The sequence below is a fragment of the Enoplosus armatus genome, chromosome 3 (genome assembly GCF_043641665.1).
Source record: "Enoplosus armatus isolate fEnoArm2 chromosome 3, fEnoArm2.hap1, whole genome shotgun sequence".
Taxonomy (NCBI): domain Eukaryota; kingdom Metazoa; phylum Chordata; class Actinopteri; order Centrarchiformes; family Enoplosidae; genus Enoplosus; species Enoplosus armatus.
In genome coordinates this window covers 13,620,172-13,643,953 of record NC_092182.1, presented here as the reverse complement: position 1 = coordinate 13,643,953, position 23,782 = coordinate 13,620,172, and the positions used below count along the sequence as shown (strand labels likewise).

Genomic DNA, 23,782 nt, shown 5'->3' with positions numbered 1-23,782 from the left:
GTGACGTCACGCCGGTGACACACCTTTCCGCGAGCAGCTACGGGGCAGCTTTTCACGAAGCACGTGGACAGGGCACTTTATTTTTCCACGAGCGTCTGAGCACTTCACCGTGAATCTGACACAGAAATAATTACGAGTAATTAGTCATATAAAAGGATCCTGATCTCGTCATGAGTCGTTGCTTTTGTAAGGCACAGCCCGAGACACGTTTGGATTTGTTATGGCCATATATAAATATTACATAATTAACATGGACAGCATTTATATGTAACATTTACATGGTTGTTTCTTCGTCAATAATCTAATGTCATTATACTACAGGCATAGGCCTATATCATATAACACAGAGATGCACAGGAAAAACTAAATAGATGTTTTCATGTCATGAATGAGATCACTCTAGAATTATTGAATTATTATTTTACAAGAAGACTTTAAATTTGCCTAGTCAGGATATTTAGGACCCTTTTTGTTGTTTCTGTCCTCTGATTTTTTTTTTCACATACTCATTTTCTACAATTGAATATGTTGTAAAAAAAAAAAAAAAACTGTACATCTTCAGGGTTTACGTCTAGACTGAATATCCATAAATTGCCCTACATCCAGAACTCAGATTAGAGACAATATTTCTGATTGATATGACTTGGCTCAGCTGGCAGGCAGACCGGCAGTTTCCATAGAAAATAACAACACATCCACAATGAAGTGGCACGAGACAAGTGGACCTGTGATGATGATTGTTAATAGTCGCCAAAACAGCCCGACAACAAGAAGACACTCCCTGAAACTACTCACGGCTTTGAGAGCGTGTGTGCGCTCTCAGCTGTGCACCTTTCCCTTTGGTCTTCCTGGTTTCGGCATCATATGCACGATGAGCCTGTTGCCATGTGAGTGTGTGTGTGTGATGCTAATGATGCGTTTTGCATTTGGGATGGGGATGGATGGTTGTATGGGGCCATCGTGGCTGGGTGTGTTGGGTTGTTTTGGGTCCAATAAGCGCCAGCTGCCTGTGGCATCACAAAGGATGTATTGTGTGTGGTTCCCAACCTGAGGGTCCCAACATAGATCTAACATAAAGGGGTCACCAGAGGAAGAGTGTTCCTGTTACACATTATCATCTTGTTTTTCCAAATTATTTCAAAATATAAGTACTGATGGAACTAATGAAATAATCACTTGCTGAGCTGTCTGTTATATTAATGTTGGATATGCTTCTTTCTTTACACTTTACACAGCAACATGGACACAAAGGTGCATTTTGCACCATCTGTCGGAATGTGCACATATCAAAATTAAGTTTCTTTTTAAACATAAACTCTCAGTTTATAGTCAACAGACTCGACAGCATCAGAAAATAATATAACAGGGGAATTTAATTTAGGAAAACAGGCTGTTCAATTAAAGAGCAACAGAATATCTTAAAGCGCTTGTCAGAGTTGTAAAAAAGTTGCAACAGCTTTTAGCTTGTTGTTTCCAATTGCTTTGCTTTCAGTGAGGACAGCTTAAGGGAAACAACTTGTATGAATTAAATACACGTGCTGATGGTTTTATGAATAATAAACAATCAGAATCACACTAGAGTCTGATTAAAGAAGAAAGTCACATAGTTTTGATGAAGGTACAGTTATTGTTTATTTTAAAATATACTTCACAGCTACTGTTCAGTGAACCTTCCTCACTGTATGTAGTTCTTTGCATCTAAGTCATTCAAAGTATAAAACAGATTTACCTACATTTCAGCAGTGGCTCAGAAGAAGGAACATCTCCGGGGGCTTTACTGTACAGTATGTAAAACACTGCAAATAAGGAAGTTAAGGGGTCTCTGGATTGTACTGGTACTAGGTTTTACTTATACACATAAGGTCCAACACGTATTTAATGTCAAACAGCATGCAATGGCTAAAATTCAAGGCAATAATGGCACACAGAAATCATAGAGTTTCGTTTCAGACCAACAGAGGACGCCCCTGAACGCTCAGTTGGACAATGTAAGTCATTAACTTGTCTTTATAACCTACTGAATTTGTTTTGGTTATTTCAGAACCTGAGGCTGACCAAAGACATTTTATCAGAAAGCAGCATCCTGACTCCATTATTTCTATTGTAGATAGCTTGTAAATACGAGGTAGCGTTCTTCGCATTAAAAAGTTTGTGTCCTTTCATTGAATACAACTATAATAAAGATGGAAAAACCAAAGCAGTACAACCGTTCTGTACTCTGACATTGACCCAGAGATTTGTCCACATCCATTCGTCCTGATGATGATTTGAGCCCACATCTTCACTCTTTCAGTCAGTTGGAAATTGAAATATTACATGTTGGCCCTCATTTCTCCTTGAATCTTTTGGACGATGTGTGTGAGGTCCAGACTCTCCGTTAGTGTCTTCAGCAGCATTTCGTCATTCTGAACGCCCTCCATGAACTCCTCATAGGACAGTTCACCTGTGAAATAAACACACACACACTGAACTCAAACCCTTGGATGCTGGTGCTGATACAGATTCTTATTTAGAGAATAATGTAAAGGTATTAGTTTGACTGAAGATTTCTTACCATCTCCATTGATGTCAATCTTATCAAACACCATGTTGGCGAAGTCCTCTGCTGACGTCTCACCAGGAATACCATTGATAGCACGGATGGACTAAACATGACACAAACACAGGAGTTAAAGACAGACTCATGTATCGCTTAACTGTTGCTTACATTTCTTCAACCAGCAGATGTCAGTTAAGTGTCGGCTGTCTGCATCACCACAGTGCGTCCCACACTCCTCTAAGCCTGAGGTGGGATTTCTGTGCCTTGAATCTTGTTCAGTGGTCTGAGCAGGTTGTTTCAGGATAGTGCTTTGGATTTTCTTTGGTCTGTCACTAAGTCATCCGTCAAGCTGAAGGCTCACGTGCACCTTAATTATCAGAAGCAGCTCCTCGCGGTCGATGCAGCCACTCCCGTCTATATCGTACAGTTTAAAGTACCAGCGGAGCTTCTGCTGCACTCCTCCTTTCAGCACCAGGCTCAGGGCGGCTACATATTCCATGAAATCAATGAAGCCATCCTGCAAAAGAAAAGGACACCATGTTACCAGCACCACATTAAAGGCTGTGCAAAAAAACTGGCAAATTGTGGTAAGACCTGTTTCTTACCCCTTTTATAATTTCTTTAAATGTAATACTTTGCTACACTGATCTACACCTACATAAACGATCTAATAATACTCCTATAAACTCCATATTATAGGTCACGTGTGTGTAAAAAGTCTTGTTTAAGGTTGTAGGTCAGTTGGGTCAGCAGCGTCTGAAGGGATAAGCCGCCTCTCTAATAGACTCATTTACTCTCAAACAGATTTCTGTTTGCAGAAATAACGTGAACAACTTTCCTCTAATGAAAAACACAAGCAGACACTGAAGCAAAATACATCCACAGTCGTTAAAAAGTTGAGATGAACATTGAACTGGTTTCTTTACTCATACAGCTTTGCTCTTGTAAGTTTGCCGTAACCTATTAATAAAATAAAAATGAAATCGATCTAAATGGTGGAAAAACAAACAAATAAACACGTTTTTTAAAAATCTTTGTGGGTTCTCTGATGACGATGATGATGATTATTATATTCCTTATTTTAGTAATAGTAGTAGATTTTCAGTATTATTGGTATATTATGATTTGTATTATTCAGCAGCATTATCATAAACTGTGCAAATAAATAAATGTAATGTAACCTTTTAAAACATTTCACTGTCAATGCTATTCTGTAAAGATGAAAAGCAACTAATGAGGAGTTCACCTAGAGATTCGCCTTTATTGATATAGTAACATTAGAATAAATATACACTGCTGGGAGATTGTGAATTATCTTACATCATTCATGTCAAACGTTGTAAACATAGTCTCGACGTAGGCGTTGGACGTGTCCGACAGATTCCTCAGGCCAAAGAACTGCTTGAACTCATAAAAGGTGAGAAGTCCAGATGGGCACTCAGTCATGAATTTTCTGTACCACTGATGGCTCTCACACGCTTGTAGCTCCTCCACAGTCGACCCAGTGCAGTTTCCCATGTCTGTTTTTTCTTCTTCTTCAAAACAAAGATCCTGTGAAAACCATAACCAGAACGATCTGCATCCACCGAGCGTGCAGGCATGGCCAGTGTGCAGACTGAAAACAAGCAGCAGGATTCAGTGTGTGTGTCAGCCAATCATCTCTCCGTGCGTCTGTGTGAAAGGCTCAGAAATTGTAATCCACTTTGCTCGGCAGCAAAGACTTGACTAATTAAAGAGACCTAAGAGCAGAAGTAAGTCCTTGTGCACAGGATGACACCAGCTAACCAAAGACTAATATTCAAGATTTCTGACTTTTATGAATCAAATATCGATTATCACTGCTCAATTATTCAGTTTCTGTGTCGGCATTATTGTGCTTGATGAACTCTGCAACACAAATGGCTTCATTTCATTACTCAACGATATGATGACATGACCAAAACTGCCTCCATACTCAGCTTGATGTTTATCTACCTACTTTATCAATGTCTACTAAATTATTATGATTTTGCCCTTACAAGAGATTATCTAATATTCTGCAAGGAGCCCCGTAAATTAGTTTGTGAAATAACTTATTTTGGTTGTGAGTGGCCAGCAGTAAGCACACAAAGCACACGTTTTCTGTGACTGTGAATGTATTTATTTATCCCCCTTGTTGCTGATTTTTAATGCTTCTTTTTTTTTATCTGTCTGTTTTGTATATATGTGAACACACTGGAACAGGAAGTAAGGAATTTGTGTACTTTATTTGATTATATGTATATGTTGCTTCCTGTCCCATGTTCTGTTCTGTCAGTCTACCGCTCTGTGAGTACTGATGTGTGTACTTGATGCTCACATCAGCATGCTAACATGTTTACAATGATAATACTAGCATGCTGACGTTTAGCAACGATAATGTTATAAATCCATTTTCACTGTTGGCATGCTAACATTTGCTAATTACCACTAAACACAAAGTACAGCTGAGGTTGATGGAAATATAATTTGTATTTCATTGTACAAACAAAAAGTAAGGAAAAGTATAGACAAATTGAGATTTTGACCAGATGGTGGCGCCAGAGGAGGAGATCACAATTATCAAAAATCTTCCTCTGGGGACCATGAATATGTGAAACTGTCAGCAAACCATCCAATAGTTTTTAGTATAACTCAAAAGTCAACCTGCTGGTGGCGCTAAAGTTGAGAGAAAAGTCAGAGGTTCACCAAAGTTAGTAGGATTCAGCCTCTGGAGACCATGAAAATAGCAATCCATCCAATAGTTGTTGAGATATTTCAGTCTGGACCAAAGTGATGGACCAACCGACCGACAGACAGACCAGCATAGCCTTCCCTAGAGCCACGCCGCTAGCATTGTTCTATAAAACTAAATTATGAATCATAACGTGGGACTATGTTTAATGCAGCTCAGGGGGGCGTCCCTCAGCCAACACTGTGAATGTGTGACTCCTCTGTTACTGCAGACATTGACATGAACTCAACCTCACAGCAAGGAGGTCATCGACACCGAGGGGAAAAGAAAAGGTGACCTCAGAGGTTCATACAGGCACACAAAAAAGGAAGCCGACTGTAAAATGCAGCATTAACCATTTTATTCATATTGAACAGGTACTCGAGCAGCCACCACCTACAGTGTGTTTGGACTGTGACTAACGTTTGAAGCAAACATCAGTTTCAAAAACATTTGTCCATATTCATAAAGCTCATTTCCTTAAGTCTTCTCACTGCAGTCCTAAGTGATCTCTCAGCTTACCCTAGTTTCACTGGAGAGACGACGGTCACTGGGTCTCTTTAGACCCTCTTAAAGCTCCACCATCTGCTGTCAGGTTTGTTGGACTGGACAGGGACGGCAATAAGCCTTCAGTGTGAAGGTGTCAACATCCCGAAGGAAAGTTACATGTAAGAGTGACAGATTTTTTTTAAAGCAAGTTGTTACAGCACATTAATTGGAGATGAATGAAATTCTGTTTTATTTATTTATTTATTCATTTAAATCAGGAGAAGTGAGTTAGCCACAAAAAGTTAGCCAAAAGACAAATTTTCATCTGCTGTCACATAGTCACCCTATAAAATAATATACAGTATATAGAAATAAGATTATAAGCATGCCAGGAATATTAAAATTGACATCAAGACATCTTTATGCTAATGATCAATTAAAACATGCAACACAGAAGCGTACAGTGCTCAGAGCAAGCAACATATACGTGAGCAAAATAAAAGCAACACTACAATGAAATACGTGCACGCAATCTCACATAGACTCACTGTGAACAGTTTTCATTGGAACTACTTTCTACGGAAGAAATACTGCTGAAATGAAAGCTGCCTTCAGGCAGATCTATAATGCTGACACACATAGTAACTGCTTCTGTCTTCTCAGCAACTGCACACATCCGTCCACACAATGACTCTGTTTCATCTCTGGTTTCATTTCCATTTACAACTGATCCATACCTCATCACAATGGAATGCTAAATATTTATAATGCATAATGTCAGATGTCTGTGCTCATGTAGCATTTTGCTAATGCACAGGTCAGGGCCTGTCTGATTTGTGGCTGAAGTTAAATGGGAACAAAGGAAAGCAGGAAAGCAGAAGTTAATCAAATGAAATGTTGTGTATACAGCTCTGCCATCAGGACACTGTCATGTTTCAATAAAACATAATAAAACCTTTGGCAACAGCGTAAAGTGGTGTTTTAGTTTATACACTATGCAATTAAAAGACATAAAAAAGCTGCCCTCATTGTGCCTCTCCTCTCTGAAAGAGACTAATAAATGACTAATGATGACCAGAGCTGTTACTGCTCATGTTTTATGACGCCCTGCGTCGATCTGAGCTGTACAGCATGTTCAGCGCTGTGAAGCAGGTTAAAAGCTCCTGCCAACACATTCTTCACATTTCAGCCAGCATCAGTCGGCATGATGAATACCCACCGAGGACAGAGGAACTGGATGGACCAGTCCGGTTTGTCTCCAGGACAACTGAGGTTTCAAGTGCGACAGACATGACGTGTAGACTGTCTGGCTTTCTGGACACAGTGAATATTTCAGAAATCCTCTATTATGTAATTAAAAGCACACGGCCAAAACTGCTCCCACAAATTCACTTAACAAATGTGTATTTGTCATCCCACACTTGACAACAATCTGATCAAGGAAATAGATAAATGGTCCATATTGGATTACTGCTATGTTAGTAGTAAATGAAGTGGTATTCAGATCCTTAAGTAAAAGTGGTGATACCACAAAGTAAAAGTATTATCAGCTAAATGTACTTAAAGTATCAAAAGTAAACTCATAATGAATCATAATAATTAGACTTGTGGATGATTATTTCTTTAAGTGATGCAATTTAACTGTTAATACCAACAAATAGTTCCAATCCCTGAAATAGTGGATTGATATCAAAGTATATAAAGATATATTGATATTTCATCTGACAGATCATCATGTTTTATAGCCACACTGTACACCTCCGAGGCCATGAAAAAAGCAAACATAATCTTCCATTAACTCAGATGCTCAGTGGGTGAATCTGTTGCAGACTCGATGTCAGGGGTCAGCTCGCTCTGAGCTTTAGAGGATTCTTGATCCTCTTTAGCCAAGGCTCCTCAACATCATATTTGCAGTTATCCTGCTTACATGGGTCACATGCTTCACCGTGTAACGCAGTGGAATTCAGGTAATACTTAAGCGAAGACACAGATTTGTAATATAGATTAAAAAAGGGATTCATTACCAAAACTTAATGTTTCAACCATAATTAATAAATAACTGAGCAAACACCCAGAGGGATAAACAGCATGGCATTTACTGATTTGTTATGTTAATGCTTCTGACATTAAACACAGAGGCGCACAGGCTCCCTATTTGTTTAAGATTGTCCTCCATGGTTTGGCTCCATAATGTTTTTGATATATTTCTGACCAAATGTGGTTAAAAGTTCCACAGTCTATGAGCTCAGGACAAAGGGCGATCATGCTGTTACTATCTTGCTTCCAACAGTGCAAACTGTGCCACATTGTAAAAAAACCCCAAAACCTGTGTAGGTTTTTCTAGCAAATACTCTAGAAAGGATTTACTCTAGTGGATTTATACTGTTCATGGTTGACAATTTCTTGAATTTCTTCACCCAGTGATGGAAGTCATATTCAGATCATTAAAGTAAAGTACAAATAGCAACACCACACTATACAAACACTCAGTTACAAGTAAAAGTCCCCCATTCAAATTTTGAGGGGGTCAATGACACAGAGATATGTATGTTCAAGTAAATATACATAAGTATTATCAGCAAAATGTGCTCAAGTATTAAAAGTAAAAGTACTCACTCTGCAGAGTGGGCCAGTGTCAGTGGTATATTATTGAATTATTATTATTGATGCATTAACATGTACACATAACTCGTAATGTTGTAGCTGGTTGAAGTGGAGTAAATTTTAACTGCTTTATACACTGTTTGGTAGTTTAATCTATATATAATACACATATAGTATATATTTATATAATCTATAACAATGCTTCATGTTTTATAAACTGATCATAGGTTTTATATTTAAAATCTTGATATTCAAAGTATAGCTGTCTGATAAATGACAAATGCAATATTTGCCTCTGAAATGTGGTGGAGTACACCTATAAAGTACCATGCAAAGTAGCATGAAAATACTAGTACAAGTACATTCAAGTTGTATTTAACCGTGGTGGAAGACGTATTAAGATGTTTTACCTCAGTAAAAGTATTAATACCACAATTTAGAAATACTCTTTTACAAGAAAAAACACCTGCAACTACATAAGTATTATCAAGAAAATGTACTTAAAGTATAAAAGTACTCACTATGCAGCCAAAATGGGCTCCGTCATTGTTACATTATTATATATTATACAATACCATTATACTAGATGATTATCATCGATGCAGTAACATGTAAGATGCACGTACTGTATAACAATGCATTGTATTTCATAAAAACTTCTTCATCTGTAAAGTAACTTGTACCTACAGGTCTTCAATAGATATAGTGGAGTAAAAAGTACAACATTTCCCTCTGAAATGTAGAAGAAGAAAGAAGCTTGAAATTAACACTCAACTCTTATATATAATATACTTATAGTTACTTTCCACCTGGATCACCTTATAATTCTGGTTTTGAATGGTGTTATAGAAATAACGTCTGATAAAATGTACTTATTTATGATCTGATGACTTTTATTATACATTATAGCCATAAGAAACAAAGCAGCCAGCTTAGATCCCGCCAGCATCTTATTTCCTGTTGATAGCCAGAACACTGACCCTTAGTGACACATATCAAACGGCTTTTTTATGAAGATGCAGATAAAGTTAGACTGTGCTCCTGAACATATTTACAATGGTTATAATGTATTTAATCAAATAGGCCTGATGTTTCTTTGCAGTAGGTAGGTAGACCACAGTGCTTTGAAGTTTTTATGAGGATGACGGACTCATTCCGAGGTGATCTGAGCTGAGCAGTGAGAGTAAAGTGAGAAACCATTACAGACAGGAGCAGCTCAATGCGCAGGTAAAACGCAGGTGAGATTTGTGCTGGAATGTCGCTGTGAGGGAGAGCCGAGGCCTCACCTGTTGGGAGTGTAGCTCACAAAAAAAAAAAAAAAACCAACAGGGAGGCACGGTGAAAGGAGAGGAGGCGGGATCAGCTCCATTTTCTCTGTCCGTCCACAAAAGTTTGCACCAAATCACCTGGAATCAGGTTTGCCCGGAGCGCGCGGCGGTGCACCTGTCGCTGCTTTACCTCGGATTTACCTGGTGACCGTCAAAATGCGACAATAATCCTGCCTGAACCGACCAGTCTTATAACACATTCACCACTCGATAATCATGAAGCGAGGAACGCTGAATTTTTTGGGTCGGAAGAACCAGTCTCTGTTCGACACCAACATCAAAATCAAGGACATGGGTGAGTCCACACTGCTCAAAGCGCCCACGGGTTATAATGGAGAATGAGAAGAGTTCACATGGGTGATTTACTGAGGAATAACACGACCTTTGTACTTGTGTTGACATGGTCAAAGGTGTTTACACGAAGCTCCCATATGCGGACTTCATTACTGTTGATTAGTGGATCCTAATGGAAATCTCAGCAACAGTATTTTAGTATTTTAAAGTCCTGCTGAGCAGCAGCTGTGAGTCATCCATATGACACCTGTTCTCAAATGTCTCTTCTTGGTAAATCTGGGTGACCTTGCCAATCTGGCTTCACACTGACCTGCCCTCTGTCCTCCACACATTGTGCTCACTTAGTGTAGTTTTGTGTTACCTCAACAAGGCTTTAAGGAAATAAGGGATTGTGGTTTAGGACAGGCATCTCTAGAACTACTCTGTTTTTGGATTTATGTCTAAAACTGCTGCTTTTAGTGTTTGCTTGACAGATTTTCACAGTTCTGACCTGTTTAGATACAGTTGGAGTTTGGGTTTATGGGAATACGCTTCAGCTGTAATATCAGATACACATCAATATGATAAAGTAGTGACTGTGGTATCACCTAGAATTATGACAGGTGAGAAATCCTGAAGAAAAAATGACAACCTGACAGTAGGACTGGATGATACTGATGAAAAATCACATTACCTAAATACCTTGACATCAATACACTGTTTTAGGGACTGAAACATGTATTAGTACTATAACAACATATAACAGTATATACACATACTATTACAACTGAGCAAACTCCATCTGCTGAGGAAGACCATGAGACGCAGTTGAAAGCTCTAGAAAAAGATAGATGTATGATATAAGTGGACCTTGAGTTAAAAAGTTGTTATTTTTTAGCCAAACTATAAGAACAAAGTGTGATTCATGCATTCACAGTTCATTTCACTCACGTGCTGAAATGTAAAGCAGCCCTTAAGACCAGGAAAAGACCACTTAAAAGCTTATTAGGGTAACACACACATCCCTGATAATATCTGCTCTCACATGTTGATATCAGTTCACTGATAAATTGTCCAGCTCTACGTGACATTAGTTCCATTCGACTGGCAAGAGCAGGAAACATGCAAAGCCACAACATGAGAGAGAACATTTGTCTATTTAAATCAGGCAGGTGCACAATAGGGAAACTAATCATTTGGTCTGACTGGTTTAACACCACAGGCAATTCTTTCTACAGTCGCTCATTCCGAGTTGACCTCTCGGTTGTATTTTCTTTGGAGTGACACCATCATATATTTGGTCTTAAGTGCATGAACATCACAGGGACGACATGACACTTGTTGAGTAAAGGAGAAACACTTGGCCCTCCTTGTTTATAATGGCAAGCGCTTTGGTCACTCGTCGGTTGAAAATCGTTGCTATAGACGGCTGTCAGAACGTGCACGCTAAGTGCCACTCAGTGACAAGTTTCTTTCGTCAGTCACTTATTGGACAAATAAGACGACTGACACTGGAATGAGCAGCAAAGGAATGCGCGACTTCTAAATTTCTGTTCCCCAGTCGACCCCAGTGACCTCTGATATTATCAGTTGGTTTAGCAGAATGGTTTTCCTGCGCTGTTTGTGCTTCCACATCTTAAGCTGTTGTTGTGAGTTTAGTTACTGCGTCTTATATCTCAGTGCTCTTTCAACTCACCTTTCCCCTTTGGCCTACTGTAGGTCTAGGATTTCATTTGATTTGAACTGAACATAAGGGAGATTCAGACCATCAGGACATTTTCTGACCATTTCCACCAACATTGAAGAATTATATAAATATCTCTGTGCCACTTTGACTCCAAAATGCAGGCTCAAGATGCTCCGTTTGCAGTACAAGCTATGAATATCTAAAGCTAATTAATTACAGTCATCTGTTAAGCTGCCCAAAACTATTTAGTTGTCAACAACAAAACTACCTGGAACAGCACTTGGGATCACACAGTGCATCATCAGGTTGAGTGGCAACTACTGAAGAGGCCACTTCTGTGCACACAGGATCTCATTACCAGTACAATGGCCAGATTTGTACTAATCCTCACCTGAAAGCAGAACAATGATCAGTTGGACGTGGCCATTGCGCACTGCAGGTGAAATGTGCTCAAGAGCCTTTTGGCGTTTTAGAAATGGATGGATTTCTGGAAAATTATCATAAATGCGGTATAATGTTGCAATGGTGTGTTTATTGTTCTTGTACACCATCCCCATTGTTCGTCCCCTCTGGCCACATTATTCACAGAGCTGTGAGCAGAAATTGAATGGCTAAAATCATAAACTGAAACATGTTTTGCTAAAAAAAAAAAAAGCTGCCAGGGTATTCAGATCTTTTGCTTTTTGTTTCCTCAGACAATGTGGAGCTGGTGCTGGAGTCATCAGCCATCCCCGAGTCAGGAACTGCCAGCGTGCGGGCCAGACCCACCGTCAAGCATCACGCTGTGAGTATCTCAGTAAAGCTTCATGGCACATACATGTATTCTGCAGATAATCACATGTATCGTTCAGTTTCTGGTATTGGAATAAGGTAAGATATTCGTCTGAACAGTCTCCACCCTGTTGTCTACCTGCAACTGAAGGTTGACTTCATCCTGAACTCTTAATCTGAAGAGCTGCACAGATGCAAATCAGCTGATAAAGGACAGTTTAGTGTTTGACTGGCAGAGAGCCAGGACAGGTATCAATGACATTATCACAACAACATTTTGTCTACAGTAGAGGTGGTATCACCATCCAGGTTCTTTACATAACGCACTGTAAGACAACAGCTAAATCTGTAAATTCATTTGTCAAAAATCAAGAGAAAGTCATGAACAGTAATATGCCTTCATTGCATTCAGAGGTGCTTTGCGTTTCACAGAATTTTAAAACTAAAATGGAATTTGAAATGAAGAATTTACTGCAAAAAATAGTGAGTAGATAGTATAATAGTAAAAGATTGAACCAGTCATTCCCAACCTTTTTGGCTTGTGGCCCCTTATTAAGAAATCTTGTCGGGGTCCCTTATGTACAGTACAACACTTACAGGGACCACTCTGCAGCATAATGAGCACCTTTGCTTTAGATAATCAAATTACATTTTTATGATAATATTTTTTTTAACTTAAGTTGAATTATGAATGCAAGACTTTTACTTGTACAGGAGTATTTTTACATTGTGGTACTGGTCCTTTCACTTAAGTAAAAGATCCAAATACTTCTTCCACTATTGTGTATCACCTGTAGAAATCGCATATTGCCTTATTGTCCTGCTGCTAATATGCAAGGTTACATTTTTAAGTGATTTTGGAGGATTGACCTCCACCCATACATTAGTAGTCCGATTGACTGTCAGGCTTCCCATTACATCGTCATGGTGCAGATACAAAAACAACAGCTCATCTCTGCTCTGGTTCACACACCTCAGCGTTTGGGAGTGTTCAGTGAATGGCATGTGTCAGACGTGGCGCACCCAGCAGCACACGGGCAGGACAGCTCAGACTGCTGCGACAGATGAAAGTGAGTCACAGCCCGGGGAACAAACAGATTAAATCAAACTGGATCATACGCCATCTTTACTGACACGCCCTCTGACTGTGATGTTCATACCTTTCTAAGAAGCCACACAAGTGTCCTGTGATTATTAGTAAAGAGAGAGTTATGTCATTCAAGGTGTGAGGCAGATGTCCAACTTAATTTAACTGAACTTGAGACCTGTTTGACTTTTTTTGGGATGTGGATTGTTGGCTGAATTTGCCAATAAAGTACATGAGAGCAGTTTTATTCTATTTATAAAAACTTTATTTGTCTGTCAGGAATTTGAGGAGATGTATTATATACAAGAAAGCATTTAAAGAGCTGAAAAACAGTATCTCAGTAACTTTTAGATCCTTATTCATTACCAGCCTAATTCACAAGAATGTTTTATTAAGTGTTTATTAAGCACAATGATGTCAAGAGGTTCAGCAGTAAAAATAGGTTTTGTCTTGCTAGACTGATTTTTTTCCCTTTCGAAGGGCAAATGGCCTGTTAACTCTCATGAACATATATTGTGTCAACACAGTCTGTGTTTATTTTTGGTGGCGTTTGGATCATGAAGAGAATAGCACATCTCTCTCTCTCACACTCAAACACACACAAACACACATGTATCTACGTGACAGCCTGCGATTTCTCAGCCAGGCCCACTTTAACACTAGACAATGCAATAGGTGTTTCCTCTAATTCACAAAGTCATGAGTGAAGTATGTGAAAGTGTGGTGTACAAAAAGTATCCTTTAGAAACCTCCACCCCCAGTTTAGTCATTGCAAACCTTAGAATAGTCAAAGAGAAAGAGACGTCACAAATTCAAATTTTGTCACAGAATTTTAAGTTGTAGTAAAACGATCAGTTTTATTTTCTGCCAGAACACATTTTACTATATTCAGAAGTGCTTTATTACAGATTTAACTTAAAATTATTTGCAAATGAGCCATTTGTGAACTGCTATACAGTAGGTTCCTTGTAATAGCAAGACCTGAGAGTCATTGCAATTATTTGGCATCCAATTTCGTCCAATCGATGCTAATAATGTAACAAGTATTGTGCATGTAGTAGTATTGCACATGCTTACCTGTTTAAGGAACGTTGAGAGCTGCAATAGTTGAGAACTGCAATAGTTGAGAACTGGTTTGTTCACTTTAAGAGTGAACACTTGCCGCCCCCAGAATAGGATGTAGAGTTTATCTCATGTTTACTGCTGTTCTTGAGCCAAGCTTTGTTTCTTGAGTCTCAGATGTTGAAATATCATCAATCTGATGGTGTTTGTTTTTTTCCTCACAGTCCTCATCTGACAGTTTTCAAGGGTTTGCCGTCCCGACACCCAAAGTCCCCCTCCTCCCCCCTGTCAATGGTCCAAAGATCAACGGTTCAGGTGAGCATCTACCCACCTCAAATATGTACTTTAAGTTTAACATGGCAAACGCTAGAATTTACACTCTGAAGATCATTTGTGGCGCCTTTACTCAGACTCAGTTGATGGATCACAGCAATCAGAATGTCTCTAACAGGTTGCAGGGCAGGTAAATGTTTGTCCAGGGAATTGCTCAATAACCCTCCTGAATGTGTCCAAACAGTCATACCAGATGGCAAGCATATTTAGAAAGAAGTGGATATCATTCATTTCTAAAGATTTATCAGACATTTAACTCTAGAATTCATTTCAACATTAAATTCTTTATTCTTTATGATCTATGTAGTTATTTATCCATTTTAAGACTTTTATTGCCATGTCCACATACAAGTGAATGTGACATTGTTGATGTAGAATTTAAACACCTGATCAGACCCAGACCCAAATCAGATTAACCAAGGACTTTTATTGTATTTTTACTATCTTATTGACATACCTAACATTTCTCACATAGTTCTGAATACTTCTATAGTATGTAAATGCTTGAAACATGGGACAGCAACACATGTTAAATATTGTAAGTGCTTCTGCTCCAAAGTGTACAACAGCACTGAACTTTTCTCAGTTATTCTCTCTTCTTTTTTTTTTTCCAAAGTCGGTGGAGATCGTTTGTCCAATGGATCAGTTATATCTGTGCCTGACCTTGTGGAGGGGGAAATATTTGTTCCTCCTCCTCCCTCTATGGCACCTCCACCCCCTCCAGGGACTCTCCCTCCTCCAGACTTCATGGGTGACCTGAACAGTCTAGACCTGTCAACTTGTCAGCCTCCTTCCACCCCCCCTCCAAATCCCACTTCACCGGCACCCTCCATGAAGGAGGAACATTTAACCATCTTAAAACCGCCACCAATGGCTCCGCCAAAGCCTCCATCTTCTTGCTCTGCGTCATCCGTACCCATTTCTAGTCCACCACCTGCCAAAATTCCTGAGCGTCCAACATTTGCCCCACTACAGCCCCCTTCTGAAAGGCAACACAAGACTTATAAGACACCACCTCCAAAACCCATTAGACTGTCCTCTATCTCCAACCTTGACTCCCCACCACAGACTCCTGCCCCACCTCCCCCCGTGCAGACACCAACACTGTCCACCTTCAATCCCCAAAACACAGCAAAGCTTTTCAATGTTCCTAAGACCTCAATTCTCAGCGGGGATCACGACCATAGACCCAAGCAGATGTTATTCCTGGAAGATTCTGGGTCCGTCAAATCTGCCCCTGTGCTTGTCCAGGTGGATGGAAAAGCCCCTAAAGTGGCTACCCCACCTAAACCAGTTTCCAAAGATGTACAGGAGCTGAAAGAGAACTTACAAATTACCCAACCCTCTCAATCACCCCTGCCTGAGCCAAACAAGGTGGCTGAAACAGGGACAGTATCAGCACCACCAGAAACAGACAAACCTCTCCAGATTCCACATCGGACATCGCCACAGCTTCAGAAAGTGAGCACCAAGGACATACTTGAAGGATCTTCAAGTCAAAGTCGCAAGTTCAGTCCGTTATTAGATCGTAAACTACGCAACCTGAGGGGTAGTGAAAACAACGGGGCACGAGAGGGATCTGCAGCTTCCCCGCTTGCTCTTTTAATGGCGGCTAAAGAAAGAGATAAACATAGATCGACTAACTCTCTGTCACGGGAAAACAGTGCCAAGAAGAATGAGCAGCCTAGTGCAAGCATTCACCCGAGTGACTCGAGTCCCAATTCCTTTATTGTCACCCCAAGGTCCAGCTTGTACTCTTCTCTATCTTCTCAAGAAAGAATACAGGAGAGTCCAAAGTCTGTCAGTCCTGTGGATCATACACTAACAATTCAGACTCCAGAAAAATCCAGCAGTCCTGCACTGGTCAAGGATCAGACGCCATCTGCCAGTCTAGCTCACAGTACAAACAACCTGGTTGAGCAGAAACGAAATGCAGAGCAAAGCCCCTCAAAGTCTCAATCCACACAGCATGAGGATAATAAAGAGGAGTTAAGTATGCCATTACTCCCTCCGCCGCCAGAGTTTGATGATTTAGGTGATATTGTGGGCCCCCCTCCTTCCATCCCTCCACCTGACCCTCCCATGAAAAAGGCACCAACACCAACAGTGAGCTTTCCCCCTCCAGCTCTAGCTCCACCTCCTCCTCCAAAACCTAAACCCCCAGCAGCTCCAAAACTCCCACCTCCTGACATTGATGTCAAACCAAAGCTGCAAGTCCAGACAAAACCCAAGGTAACCCCTAATCAGCTACCATCCAATCTTTCACCCAGTCAGGCCACACTCCTGAGCATCTTACAAAAGAAGATGTTGGAAATGGACCACAAAATGGCCCCAGTCAAGGAGGCAGAGTCCAGTTCTGATGACTGGGGCGCCCCCCTGCCCGATGAGGACAATAAGGTCCCTGTTGTCTCCAGAGCCAAACCACAGAGCAAGAATTTCCCTGTGGTCAACAACAAAACACCAACCATGAACATGCAGGAGCTGGAGGGTAAACTGGTCAAAAAATATCAGGAGACTTCCCCTGTCAAAGTTCCCACCAGGTAAGACTTCCTGTACTCAAATATGACACCTTCACTTTTTGAGACAATACGTCCAGTGTTTGGGTACAGTATCCACTCATAATCATGAATGTGTTCTTCTTTTCAGCAATGGACTGAAGTCAAAACATCAGTATGGTATGACCTTTACAGTTCGGCCTGGAACCAAACAGCCTATTACTCTTGTTAGTAAAGGGGAATCTTAATGAGATGTGGTGTTCTTCTGTTTAGCACACATTGCATGTGATTGGATGTGATTTTGCATCAGGAGGAGTTTGTACAATGGGGGGGAAAAAGCACTTTGAGTTACACAAATGTGGGTGGCAAATATGTTACGAATGTCTCATAACAATGTTCTGCTCAGTTCTGAATGTATTGCTCAATCTCTGGAGAACACGCTATCACTGTCAAATAGTGGTTTCTGTTTTTTTTAAGATTTTATTCTTATTTTCAGTCAGGTGGAGCATTTTTTAAAGGTTTTTTTTTTTTTTAGCTGCTGCTGTTTTTTCAGTGTAGAGGTATATGTTGCATATGTTGCCTTCTTAACCAAAGCTTTTAATCAGTCTCAATGCCACATGGGTAATATTCATAGTATAAGCACATTCTATTAATAAAATGTTTTGTTTTTACGCATAAGTAACCCACAGCTGCAAAACGTTTGCCAAATGAAAAAAAATCTACATCATTCAATAATTTGTAGAGTGTAAAGTCTTTCGATTGTAAAATATAATAATGTACAATGTAATTATTGTGGTTCATGCTGTAATTACATGTCCCATAACTGAAATGCTCTTTCACTGTTACATGTATATTATGTCGGTCAATTGCAATGAAGCTTAACAGTTAATTCAGACAAGTGCCAGTGTGTTTCTCTCAGTAGGATTGTTGTCATATTTATTGATCTAGGTAATGTTTTGCCATCTGCCATAGTTATTCCACTGCAGTAAAATGTGTCGATGTACTCATGTTTTTATGCTGTACATATCAGTTTGTATAGTATTAAAACAGAACTTAGATATTGTAAGATTGAGTTTTATGTTGTTTAGTTGCATGTTAAGGTTGTATAATCAAAATATTTAAAATATTGGTTATAGTCTAAATGTTGTCCAACAACTCACTATGAAAGAAAACTTGCACTGTAGTTTATGTAATAAATTGGAGTAAAGAGTAGGGAAGCACCAACAAAGATTTATTTTTTTTAACTGACAATCACACCTCTGGCATCATCATACAATGATACAGTAACTGCTGGTGAGGTGAAAAGTCAGTTTGTGTGTTATGAGGGGCTTTCTGGCTCAAATAAATGCATCAAAAAGCTATTTATATGTTGGCTCAGAATGTAAAGGTCAATACAAGAACCCACCATATGCTGACTGACCAGCTGTATTCTGGAGGGAGAATAATTTATTATATATATTTAAATTACTACATTTGTAGTGACACAGGAAGTTCCTTTTTCTAATGACAGCACCAAATGCAGTAATGGTAAGGAGCTGACCTTTCAAGACAATGATCCTGAACTCCTGCATGATAAGATAAAGGTGATCTCTCCTTCTAAATTCATTAAAGTAACTTGGCAAAAACAATATTATGAAAAAACAATATTCCATTATCGCAGGCCTGACTATTTGTGTTCGATTGCTTCAATGGTTTGTCTGAGTCTCCATAGATAACGGCATCCTGCAACAAACTTTATGTTATGGTAAAGTGTATTATATTGGACACAGCACACTGTGAAAATGACTATGGCATCAAAGTCCAGTCTACATCAGACAACAGATTAGCAATGACACCATACCTGTCTAAATCACATACACTATATTGCCAAAAGTATTCACTCACCCATCCAAATAATTGAAATCAGGTGTTCCAATCACTTCCATGGCCACAGGTGTATAAAATCATGCACCAAGGCATGCAGACTGTTTCTACAAACATTTGTGAAAGAATGGGTCGCTCTCAGGAGCTCAGTGAATTCCAGCGTGGTACTGTGATAGGATGCCACCTGTGCAACAAGTCCAGTCGTGAAATCTCCTCGCTCCTAAATATTCCACAGTCAACTGTCAGTGGTATTATAACAAAGTGGAAGCGATTGGGAACGACAGCAACTCAGCCACGAAGTGGTAGGCCACGTAAAATGACGGAGCGGGGTCAGCGGATGCTGAGGCGCATAGTGCGCAGAGGTGGAATGGGTTTCCATGGCCGAGCAGCTGCATCCAAGCGCAATGCAAAGCGTCGGATGCAGTGGTGTAAAGCACGCCGCCACTGGACTCTAAAGCAGTGGAGACGCGTTCTCTGGAGTGACGAATCGCGCTTCACCATCTGGCGATCTGATGGACGAGTCTGGGTTTGGCGGTTGCCAGGAGAACAGTACTTGTCTGACTGCATTGTGCCAAGTGTAAAGTTTGGTGGAGGGGGGATTATGGTGTGGGGTTGTTTTTCAGGAGCTGGGCTTGGCCCCTTAGTTCCAGTGAAAGGAACTCTGAATGCTTCAGCATACCAAGAGATTTTGGACAATTCCATGCTCCCAACTTTGTGGGAACAGTTTGGGGATGGCCCCTTCCTGTTCCAACATGACTGTGCACCAGTGCACAAAGCAAGGTCCATAAAGACATGGACGAGAGAGTTTGGTGTGGATGAACTTGACTGGCCTGCACAGAGTCCTGACCTCAACCCGATAGAACACCTTTGGGATGAATTAGAGCGGAGACTGAGAGCCAGGCCTTCTTGTCCAACATCAGTGTGTGACCTCACAAATGCACTTCTGGAAGAATGGTCAAAAATTCCCAGAAACACACTCCTAAACCTTGTGGAAAGCCTTCCCAGAAGAGTTGAAGCTGTTATAGCTGCAAAGGGTGGGCCAACGTCATATTAAACCCTATGGATTAAGAATGGGATGTCACTTAAGTTCATATGCGAGTCAAGGCAGGTGAGCCAATACTTTTGGCAATATAGTGTACGTATGTGCACACCGTAATCTTGTTAAACTTCTGAGCCGACCGTCACACATGAACACTACACTCTTCTGACCCGGCAGTGGATAAATGGGGTTTGCCTCAGTCACACTCATCCTCATTACTTCATACTACGGTTTCTTCCTATAGTCTTGCAGTTGTTAGCATTTCATAGATTCCAGGAAACACAAAGAAATGCCAAAATGTTCTTGCTATCATAACATTAAGTTACCTTTAATGTAAAATTATGCCATACAAATGGTTTGCCTCAAGTGTAATTACACATGGAAATGCTATACAGTATGAAAGAAGTGGATAGAGAGAGACCGTATCGCAGAGTAGCGTAGTAATGCACCAGGGCAAGGACTGTGAGAGCTTAAGTCCAAATATCGTGCACTAAATGACAATGAAAACACTTAAATCCATATTTCCTGAATGACATATTGTATTGAACTTTTTGGATAGACATGGACACCCCTCAAAAATAGGGGGGAAAAGTAGTTATTTTAAACTGTGCTCTTCCAAGCATCTGTTGGGTCTAAGAGGAGGAGTTGGGAGCTCCAGCAGCCGGATCCACTGTGTGGTGAAGCACAAGGTGATCCCAGCCTACGGTTGTGAGCGTGTTGGAGCCACCGTGGAGCCAGCACACACCTTTGACAAAATCCTGGTGTCGTCGATCTCTAAGTCTACAGAAGAAGAATGCATGATTGGTATTGTTAAAATGGTACAGGAGATTGACCAGGTGTTTTAGTATGAAGTGCAAAGACTCACATTTCTTGCAATTCAGAGTTCAGAACAGCGAGGGAACAATCATCACTTGTGGAGGCTAACATGGAGGCACTGGGATGGAAAAGAAAAAATAAAAGTTACAATTTTGTGCGAGGATTAATGTAAAAGCTAATGATACTTTGCTAGGATTTGTGTTTACCTATGTGTAGAGAAAGCAAGCCCATTAACTCTGCGGCTGTGGACGTTCTCCACCCGGGACGGCTCCGTCCCCAGGAAGTCCTTCACAGTCACTCTGCCCAGCTCATCACCTGAGGCACAAGAAGCATGATGAAAAAACACAGGACCTGCCAATTTAATGCCTCTGTCACTCAGTTAATTGCTGTTGGGCCTTACCAAAAGCAATGGTGCTTCTGTGGTGAGGGTGCCAAGCTACAGTGGTAGGGGAGCAGATGGGGGACTCTATATCTGAGACAAAAACAAAGATAGCAATGGAATATGAATCATAAAAAATAAAGATTGTGTCTTGACAAGATGTAATACCATAAACATACCTAGACAGACCAATAGTCACAGCGTTGTTAAATCAGCCAGACAAACAACCACTAGGTAGCTGGTTAGACATTTCTCTGTCAGCGATACTAATTTCCACTGAAGCAAAATGAATTCCAAGACTGTTAACAACCTGACAAAAATGTCTGAACATGGTTGTTTAAGCTTGGACATGTTGCTCACCTATTCTAGAGGCCGGTTTATTTGGCTTCCTCTTGTCCCACATCAGCACGCGGCCATCCTGTGGGATGGAGGATAACAACAGGTTTAGTTTGAATGAAGATGAGGACTTTCTTACAGTTACCATCTTTATTGCTGCTGGACTATTTGTTGATACACAATGATTGTGTTACAACAAAAGAAACTAATCAGTTCATCCTCATAAATATGCACATTTATGTAGCAAGGGGCTCCAAAATATAGTTACATCAGTTGTGTTTACAACAATGGGTGCAAACTGTTGATCAGTATCTTACTTGACCACAGGAGATGAAGAGAGACTCGTCTATTGGACTGCAGGCAACACAACTGACTGGCTGTGTGTGCACTGGAGGAAGAAAAAAGGTTGGATACATATTCAGTTGAGGGTTTTCACTACCTTTATCAATGAGCATTTTCTTTTTTTTTTAAATTACTGCTCCATTAAGACCACTCTGTGACTTATCTTTCTACTTAACTTTAGCAGAAAGATTAAGATATAAAATCCATAAAACTTAAACTGGATCTAAAGTGATTGGTTAAAAAAAGATCAACACTTCCCATTGCTACTAACTAGGTATTCTGAGATCTCCGTATTCTGCCGTTTTGAGATGTTCCCTTACCGCTGTAGGTAGTGACAGCCCTCTCCTGACTGAGATCCCAGACTTTAATTCTGTGACGATGAAAGTGGAAAAGATGTGACGTGATGAGAAAGGGGTGAAAAAAGTAACTGACAAAACCATAATGCCAAAGGTTAAAACAAACAATCAACATGCTTCTGTTCTGCAGTGACACTTCAGGTGTGTGTAGTTGCATAAAATATGGTTCTGACCGACAGTCCATGCTGCCAGTGACAGCGCTGCTCGCTCCAGAAACTGGGCTCACTGTGGTGACAATGTGGTCGTGCTCATGTTTGGTGAAGCGATTCACCAGCAGGCGCTCGTCCTCTGCCAGTTCCCAGAGCTCCAAGGCACCTGCACGGGAAGTGATCAAATAAAATCCAGTTTAACATGCAAGTCTCAAGACCAGTGCGTGATTCATAATGGCTATGAACCTGCTTCTTACCAGAGTCTGACGCAACAACAACACCCTTTTCTGATACCCATTTGACATCTGTGACTCCAGTCTCAGTCTGCACACCAGCTTTGCAGAGCTCCTCATTGGGGGCCTGTGCAGGGTCACTGTAGATCCAAACAGATCCCTGCCAGCTCCTACCAGTGAGGCTGGAGGCACCGAGCAGAAGAGTGCCATCTGTGAAGAGAGCAAATAAGAAAAAACATTTAAACACATATTTTAATGCTGCCTAGACAGAAAACTAAACTGAGTTAAGAGTTGATCATATTTACACTGCAAAATGCAAGACGCTTGCTTATTATCTACCCACCTGCAGCAAAATAAAGAACTTAGCTGTCTGCTGTGCGAGTGCACAACTTTTATAGCCAAAAATGTTATTTATCTAACAATTTGGCGGATTGTATATACACCAAATATACCAGAGGACCCTTGCACATCAGTACAGATGTAAACAGACTGAGACTAATAATAACCATCTAGCTGCACCACGTGTTTTCATGTGTAACCTTCAGCTAGCTTGCTCCGTGTTACCTACCTGCTCTGTATTGCGCCGAGCACAGATGCTTCTCCATGCACGCTGGAGCATTAGGGGGTATGTTCCACCGGTTCTCCTTAATCATGCTGGTATCCACTGCACTTTTCATTCAGACAACGCACTTGACTTTCTCAGTGAGATTTTCCAAACAACTTTAGCGCGATTTCTACGTTAGCTAGCTAGCGTTAACGTTACTGTTTGCTTGCAGAGACACCACCGTTTTCGTCTTTGGTTTATTTGGGAAAGATAATGTGTCGTATCCTTACACCACAATGATGTCCGTGATCCTTGAAAAACTACAA

The 23,782-nt window shown here is 40.5% G+C and overlaps 3 protein-coding genes across 3 annotated transcripts; 1 reads left to right on the top strand and 2 right to left on the bottom strand.

Annotated features, from left to right (window-relative positions):
- Positions 1 to 2,312: 2,312 nt before the first annotated feature.
- On the bottom strand, positions 2,313 to 4,057 carry guca1ab.2 (guanylate cyclase activator 1Ab.2). Its single transcript, XM_070903072.1, has 4 exons — positions 3,860 to 4,057; positions 2,907 to 3,056; positions 2,555 to 2,645; positions 2,313 to 2,443 (listed from the first exon to the last, which is right to left on the bottom strand). Exons 1-4 carry the CDS (start codon positions 4,055 to 4,057, stop codon positions 2,313 to 2,315), a joined length of 570 nt encoding a protein of 189 aa, XP_070759173.1.
- Positions 4,058 to 9,785: 5,728 nt separating this feature from the next.
- On the top strand, positions 9,786 to 18,611 carry LOC139283259 (uncharacterized protein C6orf132 homolog). Its single transcript, XM_070903243.1, has 5 exons — positions 9,786 to 9,986; positions 12,347 to 12,435; positions 14,796 to 14,886; positions 15,521 to 17,444; positions 17,551 to 18,611. Exons 1-5 carry the CDS (start codon positions 9,908 to 9,910, stop codon positions 17,645 to 17,647), a joined length of 2,280 nt encoding a protein of 759 aa, XP_070759344.1. The 5' UTR covers positions 9,786 to 9,907; the 3' UTR covers positions 17,648 to 18,611.
- Positions 18,612 to 20,613: 2,002 nt separating this feature from the next.
- Positions 20,614 to 23,782, bottom strand: wdr77 (WD repeat domain 77). Its single transcript, XM_070902907.1, has 10 exons — positions 23,481 to 23,782; positions 22,937 to 23,122; positions 22,704 to 22,845; positions 22,495 to 22,544; positions 22,150 to 22,220; positions 21,857 to 21,914; positions 21,518 to 21,589; positions 21,324 to 21,432; positions 21,167 to 21,235; positions 20,614 to 21,081 (listed from the first exon to the last, which is right to left on the bottom strand). The coding sequence occupies exons 1-10, from the start codon at positions 23,587 to 23,589 to the stop codon at positions 20,934 to 20,936; spliced, it is 1,014 nt and encodes a 337-aa protein (XP_070759008.1). The 5' UTR covers positions 23,590 to 23,782; the 3' UTR covers positions 20,614 to 20,933.